This window comes from Sceloporus undulatus, chromosome 2 (assembly GCF_019175285.1).
Source record: "Sceloporus undulatus isolate JIND9_A2432 ecotype Alabama chromosome 2, SceUnd_v1.1, whole genome shotgun sequence".
Classification (NCBI taxonomy): domain Eukaryota; kingdom Metazoa; phylum Chordata; class Lepidosauria; order Squamata; family Phrynosomatidae; genus Sceloporus; species Sceloporus undulatus.
Window position 1 is genome coordinate 310412999 of NC_056523.1, and position 9387 is coordinate 310422385.

The 9387-nt window shown below is 40.0% G+C and overlaps 1 protein-coding gene across 1 annotated transcript; it reads right to left on the minus strand.

Moving 5' to 3' along the window:
- Positions 1 to 1764: 1764 nt before the first annotated feature.
- BRIX1 (biogenesis of ribosomes BRX1) lies at positions 1765 to 9381 on the minus strand (the record flags this gene model as incomplete). The annotated part of the gene is made up of 7 exons (XM_042455823.1): positions 1765 to 2211; positions 4159 to 4287; positions 6061 to 6162; positions 7313 to 7363; positions 7461 to 7534; positions 7749 to 7798; positions 9314 to 9381. Coding segments are annotated over 7 exons (738 nt in total), but the record flags the coding sequence as incomplete, so codon positions are not given.
- Positions 9382 to 9387: the final 6 nt, after the last annotated feature.

Below are 9387 nucleotides of genomic sequence, written 5' to 3' on the forward strand. Positions count from 1 at the left end.
GCCGTAGCTTTGCATCATCAGGGAATGCTGCAATGGAAGAAAGTAGGGTGTGTGTGTGTGTGTGTGTATATATATATATACACACACACACACACACTGTGTGACCCTGGGTAGGGAGGTGTGATTGCCATGTTAATCTGTGTACAGTGGATCCTTGTTATACGCTGGGGTTTGGTTCCAAGATCCCCCGTGTATAACAAAATCCATGTATGCTCAAGTCCCATTAAGTATAATGACATAGCAAAATGGTGTCCCTAATAAAAAATGGAACATCAAGGTAAATTTATACTTTTTTGGAACATTTTCAAACCGTGTATGCTTAAATCCGTGTATAAAAAATCCATGTATAAGAAGGGCCAACTGTATTGTTGATGGCAAGGCCTCAGGGTGGGAGGACAGGCATCCATCCATAGTTTATTTGTGGGGTTTTGGGGCTATGTGGCCATGTTCCGGAAGAGTTCATTCCTGGCGTTTTGCCATCAGCTGTGGCTGGCATCTCCAGAGAATCGGGTATGGAAGAAAGTGGGGCATATTCACAGTTGTTAGCGATTTACATATTACTCTGTGTATTGTTCTGTTCTTGAACGGCAAGGCCTCAGGGTGTCTAATTAATGATATGTACAGTATATACATCCCTCTCTTCTATGCTAGCTTTCTCTGAAGATGCCAGCCACAGCTGCTGATGAAACGTCATTAATAAACTCTTCTGGAACACAGCCATATGGCCCCAAAACCTCACAAAAAACTATGCCAATAAACTGTTTAAAATATTAAAATTCAAAGTCACTGCTGCTCTAATAAGAGGGCTGAAAAATATCAGTAGCAGCCAGACTTTAAAAAATTAAAATAGTGGTTTTTAAAACAACCTGGTTTAAACCAGCCAACTCTGTACCACATTAAATGCAGTAATTCTAAATGGAGAGATGAACTGTGTGTGTAACACTGATGCAACTGAGCACACTGAAGAAATTAGTCCATGCAGAAAGAGCCACCTCTATGCTTACAAATGTGTATAGTTCAGGGGTGGGAATTGTGCAGCCTTCCAAATGATGAATTGCATCTCCCAGCATTCCTTTCCATTGACTGAGGTTGTGAGGAGTTGTGTCTGTACTTTGCTAGAGTTGTTGTATCACTGTTGTATCAGTGAGTGGAAAAGAAGAAAATCACTCAAAAACAGGAAAAGTTAATTGAGTCAGGTTGCAGAGTTCACTTTTTTTGTGCTGCAGAACCTTGTTTTGAACACATGTATGCGCAATCTTAGCACTTCTGGAGAAAATAAAGAGCTGCCTCACTGATAGACTATTAGCACAGCATACAGGGCATGTGGGAGCCTGTATAACACCAGAGTATCTCCACATATACATCTTTAGCCTATATGACACAACATTAAGGCTCACAGCAGACTGAAAGCCCAGACAGTCAGGAAAGCATAGAAGGAACGTTTACCTACTCTACTGCTTGTTTTTCCCCAAAGCATGTATGGATAAAGGAAATGCAAAGTTCCCCCTGTATTTGTAGTATATCAATGCTTCACAACAAAACACATGGAGAGTTCAATTTTGTTTTCAGTTTTCCCAATTGTGGAAGCTGGACATAGTTGATCTCATTTCAATTTTCAATATTCTGTTGATACACGGTGGTCGCTATTTCTTCCAGAGCCTGGATCAGTGAATGGGCTGTTCTTGCTGAACGCAGAGATACTTCTACTGTATCTTCTCCAAAGCTATGCTCCTTTTTTTTTCAAGCCAATAAGCATTTTAGAAGCCATGTTAACACATTTAATAAAAAGCACTGCCAGGAAATGTTACTTCACAAGATATTACAAGACCAGCCTTTAGCTGGAGCAGTTTTTACAATGATAGACAAATTACCAAAAAAAGTGTAATAAAAATGATTAAATGTCCACATTATAAAGTCCCAATTAATAATTCCCCCACCATTCTTATTCTATGCTCCAATTCCACCAAGTTTCTTCTTCAACTTCCTTGCTCGCTGGTGAAGTTTCTTCTTCTTTTTCAAGCTAATTTTTGGCTCTGGCTTCACTAGTTCTATTGTTACTGGCTTTTCTTCACCTGGAATTTCAAAAACGTGTTCTGTTGGATCTTCAGGAATAAGTACCTTCTCTTCCTTTTTATTTAGCTTCTGTAGCTCTTTCATTTGTTGCTTCTCTCTGAATTTTGCAGCTGTAGCCAATCTTATTGCCCGCCGGTGCTGAAACCAGAAAATAAACTTAGTTAATAAATTAGTTAACATACCTAAATATACAGATCCATGCTCCAAGTTAAGAGTCAGGCTCAATCTGCCTAGATCAAGTTTGCCACTCCATCTAGCTCTGAGCTGTATACAGTGACTTGCAGCAGCTTTTTTGGGAACATTCCCAGTCTTGGATGTGCCACAGATTGAAACTGGGACTGCCAACAAAGCATGTATAGGTTGAGTAAATATCTGGAATTCCAAAATCTGAAATATTCCAAAATCCAAAAAAAAAAATGAGGTACATAATTGCACTATATCTGCAAGGTTGAAGAGACACACAGCTGGAGAGAGGCAAGGATCTGTGAAATGGTGGGAGGTGTGGATTTAGGCCAAGCACTAAACTTCAATTCCCACCATTTCAGACTGTCATCTCTCTCCAGCCTTGTTGTTACTGTGTGCCTTCAAGCCATTTCTGACTTTTGGCGACTATAAGTTAAACCTGTCATGGGGTTTTCTTGGCAAGTTTCTTCAGAGGGGGTTTGCCACTGCCATCCTCTGAGGCTGAGAGAGTCTGACTTGCCCAAAGTCACCAGTGGGTTTAGACTGCCAAGCTGGGATTTGAACCCTTGCCTCCAGAGTTGTAGTTCAACACTCAAACCACTATGCCACACTGGCCCCTTCTGCAGCTTTGTAGCCCAAAGAACCCCTGAACAGCTATTAGTGTGACTAATGCAGATGAAGCAACAGCCCTCTGCTGCCAGTCCAATATTGCAATTAGTATATGCAAATACAGATATTCTAAAATTGAAAAAAAATTCAAAACATCTCGTCCCAAGCATTTGGTATAAGGGATACTCATTCTGTACTATTCTGCACAGCTGCATCAGTTCAACCATTAGAGATTTTACCGTGTAGACATCAGCCAATTTAATTATATAAATAATTGTAGCTTTGCAACTTATATTATCTACAAATGAGTTACATAACACAGGTATGTTTCTATAGCAGTCTGCTACAGAAGGCAAACAATGGATAGGATAAGCGAGAAAGACATTCAGACCAGTGACATACTGCTTGGGGGTGGAGAAGTGATCCATGTATTTAAGATTTACTGTCAGCCAGCACACAGCAATAACTCATAGGTAAGTGGATTGCTCCTGTGTGCCATCCAGAGAATATAAAATAAATGTGTAGCCCAAGAACCCCCAAATAGGTATTAGTGTGACTAATACAGATAAAGCAGCAGCCCTCTAGTGACAACCCAATATTGCAATTAATAGGGACGTCTGATGAGAGTTTAGTCAGTACAGCAGAGACAAATAAAGGGCCCCCTCCCTCTATTCCAACTGTTATCGCTCTGGCCTTGGAGAGAGTGAAGAACCAGTAGTATCTGCTGGGCCTGATCCCCTTCTCCACTGCCATTCCCTTCTCCTTTTGTGTCATGTCTTTTTTAGATTATAAGCCTGAGAGCAGGGAACCGTCTAATTAAATATTTGTAAGCCACTATGAGGGGATATAAATACTCTGAATGAATGAATAAAAAAGGGGTATATAATTGCAGAGAAGGTGGGGTCAGTTTCCCCAGTCCATCATTATGGGCTGTACACCTACTCCCAGCTTGACCAGAAGTAATGGCGCACCACTTCTGGTTTAGGGAATTGACTGGAAAACAGCTGATTGCCAGTGGTTTAGGTGGACAAGGGCCTAGGGGAGCACTAAATGGCCTCCCTGGGATCACATATAGACTATGGGCCACTTTCTCTGTCCTTATGTTAATAATAATAATAATAATAATAGGTTTTATTTATATACCGCCCAGTCACTGGGAATCCGAGCGGTTTACAACATAATAGACAGTTCCCTGCCCTCAGGCTTACAATCTATGTTAGGAGTATTGTATCCACAACCACATGTGTTAGCCAGGTTAGACTGTAAGCTATTATTCAGTCAGACAGGTCTTACCATATTTGGAGACTGGTAATGAGGATTTTCATACAGGGTTGGTCCTCCAAAGCTGCCCTGGAAGATCTTAATAGGGTTTAAGACAAAGCGAGGCCCAATTTCTACAAGGGCTGTATCTTCTTCTATAATCTGCAACAGAATGACAAACACTGTGTATTCCAAGGCAAACATCCTAACATACTGTGATGGAGCATGTAGAATTTTATATTAAATACTCCAGATATACTAGATATCTGGATACATTTAAATTACATGCTTAATATCCTTTTACTAGGACAAGTGCATACCTGCTGAATTGTCTCTTAACTTACATGATACTCATGCCAGACTGCCTTTGGCTCTCTTTGATGGCTGTTTTAATTGTTTTGTAGCCTCAGCAGCACTAATGGATCCAAGAAACCCAGACTAGACCAGAGGCTACAATGTGTGGACTGTATTAGTGGAGAGAGTCTTCCCTTATAATATGCAGGCCATCTTCTTTCTTAAGTTTATTTGGGTTTCTCTTGTTAAGGTACAAATGCATATTTGTTTAGCATAAGTTGAAAATATTGAGCATGGCCATGTGGACAGAAGGATGTAGATTCATGAATAAGAAAAGGAGGTTCTTGAATAATAACTGACACTCAGCACTAATTCACCTTGTCACTGGAGTCAGCTGAGGCTATGTGGACCAGTGCCTAAATACGGTAATGGGCTGGATGAGAACCAATAAACTGACCCTGAATCCTGATAAGATAGAGGATCTATGGATTACTGTTTTTTTTGGATCTGGGGACTAGGTAAGTGGTGTATTCTGAATAGTAATGCACTTCCTCTAAGAGAGGAAGTATGTCACTTGGGAGTACTCTTGTCACTGGAAGCCCAGATGGACTCTGTGACTGAGAGTGTCAGGGTCCAGCTTTGACTGGTCTACCAGCTGTGGCCTTTCATAGACAGGAATAATTTAGTTATAATAATCCAAGTACTGGTAATCTGCAAATTTGTTGTTGTTGTTGTTGTTGTGTGCCTTCAAATCATTTCTTATTTATGGTGACCCTAAGGTGAACTTATAATGGTGGTGGTGATGGCAAGATTTGTTCAGAGATTTGCCATTGACTACCTCTGAGGCTGAGAGCATGTGACCTGCCCAAGGTCAACCAGCTGGGTTTCATGGCCAAGCGGGAAATCGAACCTTGGTCTCCAGTCAGTCCAACACTCAAACCGCTACACTACACAGGCTCTCCCATTCCCCAATTAGACAACTGCGAAAAAGCTGTCCCTTTGCCTCTAAAGCTGGCTTTTTGCTGATTCTGAGGCAAGTTGCGTCTGAACGCCATGCCCCAAGTTTCCTGGAAGCTGGCCAATGTGTAATCGCCAGCATGTCTTCCGGGCAACTCGGGGGCATGTCATGTCTGAACATCATGCCCCCAAGCTGGCTACAAGCTGGCTTTACCAGGCTATCTTGTTTCGACCCTTATTTAAACTGTCATTATTGCATGAAACTCTTAGATCTTTAGAAATAGGTCATGATACAAATATATACAAATATCTGCTCTATTCTAGATTTAAGACAAGAAGTTCTCTTTCACCCCTTAAATACTCTTATGTCCCATTGTGCATGTTTGTTTTCACTCTTTAACTTTAAGGACCAACAATAATACTTAAAAGTTAATTTGATTCTGAAGTATCATTTCATGATATATTACATGCAAAACTATTAAAATAAGACCCCCAAAGTGAGTGACCTAAAACTGTGTGCTTGTCATCCATATGCTTAACTTTGGCAACCATATTATCAGCATTTAGTTTTTATAGCAAAGCCAATCTTTGGGTTTGCTAAGCCAATGGTGACCTCAGCTCAAAATGCCTTCTTAGGCGGCCAGTCTGTGACAGAGAAAAGGAGTTCAAGATGATATAACTAACCTGGTAGTTCCGAAACCAAATCCTGTTGTCTGTTATGGAAAATGTAAAGACATGATCTACAAACGGCTGGCTTTTGGGATGATACTGTGGAGTACTAAACATCTGAAAGAGGGAAAATTTAACTTTGAGAAATGAAGGTGGTAAAAAGATTTAAAATAATCCCTAGATGGAAATTACGCAGCCCACATATTCCCATGGTATGCCTCTGAAATTACTTGTGAACTAACAACGGTATAAGTGAGTATGACTATTTTTGGATCCTGCCTATACCACAGAGCAGTGGCGTGGAAATGCTGCAACACACATCTAAATTACAACAGTAGAGGCAGAGATGAATTCAGACTTGTTAAAGTCAAAGATGCCACCTTCCATCTTCCTATTGTCATGTTCAGTTAAATACCAAGTTTTGCAAAGACATGCCCAGTGTTTAGCATGCAAAACAAACAGTTTTGTGGCACTTTAAAGACCAACACATTTTATTCAACCAAGATTCTACAGAAAATAATAATGCATTTGATTATGTCCTTGAAAGATTCTGCCAAATGAAACTCATTAGTCTTGAAGGCAGTGCAAAATTATTTTGTTTTTATGATGAAACAAACTAATAAGGCTAACTCCTCCCCCCCCCCCCCCCCCCAGAAATTTCTACATTTAACATGCAGGTTTAACAACAGCCCTAGGCTAATCTAATATACAGAGATGTTGCTTCCAGTATACAGTAAGCATTTCATTTTGCTTTAGTTTTCTACTGAAACAGTACAAGCCAAATGGTACGCTTTCAACCCTCCAGGTGGTTTTGGCTAAAGTTTCTTATCACTGGATAAAATTGTTGAGACAGATGGGAGCTGAAGTCCCAAACATATGGAAGTAAGTTCCCTCCCTCACACCTATTTTAAAAAACTTCAAAAATCTTCTCCCATCAGAACAGTGCTGCAAGGAGGCACACATTGAATGAAGTCTAGTGCTAACTTTCCATTACTCCCTCTCTTTGGAACAGAAAAGTATTCATTCACCATCCACAGGTGCTATCAGTTCAGCACCATCATTAACATGAATGGTGGTTCAAAATGTGTAAAGACAGATTAGTGTTCACCACAAACAAGCCTGAAAAAAATTGAGGACCCCAGCTGCTGCCATTACCATGCCATTGGGCACTGAGATCATGCCGCTTCTGAGCAATGCAGTAGTCAAACAAAAACACTCTTGTTTTGTAACAGAAAAAATTAATCTGTGAAAACAGCCATACACTGACCTGAATAAACAGCTCTTTCAGCAAAGCGTAATGTGGCTCCTGATCAAAAGCCTGTGAGAAAATATGTTGTAGATATCATCAAGAAGCAACACTATTGCTGATCGTAAGATATGGAAAGCAGTCCAGTAACTTGCAAATCTATACTTACTGAGTCAAAAGATAGAAGCGGTCGGGAGCCCCGCAAACAATTCCCAGTCATCTTCAGTTCCGCCAGTGTGTGAACTGTGGTTATATTAAATAGAGTAATGTGCAAGCATTGTTCAATCAATTGACTCCAACCAACCCATTTTAAAACAGTAAAACAGAAGAACTGCAGCTGATATGGACAGAAACATTACACACAAGTACAACATGTTTCTTTCCAAGGTAGTTAGGAGAAAATTAGATTTAAAAACTGACAGCAATAAAATACACTTGATCAGATATCTGAACTTACTGTTTTGTACTAAAAATTTTGCAGATGGTCCATGGGGTACATTTGAAAGCCTGAAAAAGATAAGGAAGATCACTATGGCGAAACATCCAAGATTTTTTTGGACTAACAGTTTAGTTCACAATGCAACAATCAAGCCATAAGCAAAACTAGTTACGTGTTACGAAAGTTACTGAGGTGTCACACAATGGAAAGGAATTCCTATCCACTCACAGTGCCCTTAAAAATGTTGTAAATATACTTTCCTGGCTTAACATGAAGCAGACACATCTATCCTGTGCAAGTTCATTGGATCTTTGAAGTTAAGTGACAGGAGACAGACCAGCAAACAGGCTTCAGAGTGCCACATCCCAATCCGTATACTGGTCAATTCCCCCCCCCCTTTTTTTTTCCAGGAAGAGGAAAGAAACAGCTCCACATGCCATGTTCATGTTTTTAAAAATTATTTCCCATTAAACAGTAAAAAGAATCAACAGTGATCAACATATTGTGAATGAAAATATTCCATATCTTTTTTCCTAGCATATGTCTTGGGGATCCATATGGAAATTCTTCACTGTAAGCAAATACAGTAAAAGGAAACCATCCTGAAACAAACTGGTTTGCTTCATCTGTTTCTTGAAGATACAGAAAAGCTCAAAGAACTTTCTCTATGATGCTCTTTCCTCCCACCTTCCCATCCTTACAAGAAATGCAGAACTGTGAGGTGTCTTCAGAAACTAGCCCCCCTAGAAGCCTAATTTATGTTCACCAAAGGAAACTGGTTTTTAAAGGCCACTCTTGAGGGAGAAGAAAACCACACCACATTTTCTTCTAGCTGTGTTTTAAAGAGAGTTCAGAAGGCAGTCTCCCTTAGAAGGAAGCAGGGCCAGTCCTACACACACCCTTCTCAAAGGTGCTTTCTCTGCTGTCCTTCTCCTGGCCACTTACTTGGGATACGGGTGGGCAAAGCATGGCCTGTCAAATGTTTGTGGGCCACAGCATCCATGACCCTGAACCAGCATAGCCAATAATGAGGAATGCTGGGAACTATAGTTCAACAACATATGGAGAGATGCACACACTTCCACCCGCCCCCCTGATCTCAGAGTCTGAGACTAAAAGAGAAACATGTGATTCACAATGTTTAGAACTCTGCACAAGGCTGTTCCAAATGAAAACAGATTTGTTCAAATCTGAATTTCTACCAGTAGAAAAGGAGTCCTGTCATATTAAAAACCCTGAAGTCAGATGTTTAAGTGGAAGGTAAGAGTCACTATATTTACTTGCTGTACTAAGTGAGAGAGGAGACCAAAGAAAGTCAGAATAGTTGCTGTGTTGCCTGTTACTTCACTATTCCCAGTATAAGTGAATCATGACAGTTGGTATTTTTTCTTCTAATTTTCCTCAAACATTTTCCAGGTATCTTTAAAGAACTATAATGATCACAACTCAGGAATGGCAACTGTTAGGTACCTGACAAATTACAAAATTATTTTTCTTCACACTGCAGGTCTCCTTAGAAATGTTTAGATGTCATGAATTAGAATATAAAGAAATAAACTTTCCAATTTAAACATTGTTCTCACCATATATAAAGATCCTGCTTCTTCTTTGCTTCAAAAAATATGCATTTATTGCAATTTTTCATTTCACAAACCTG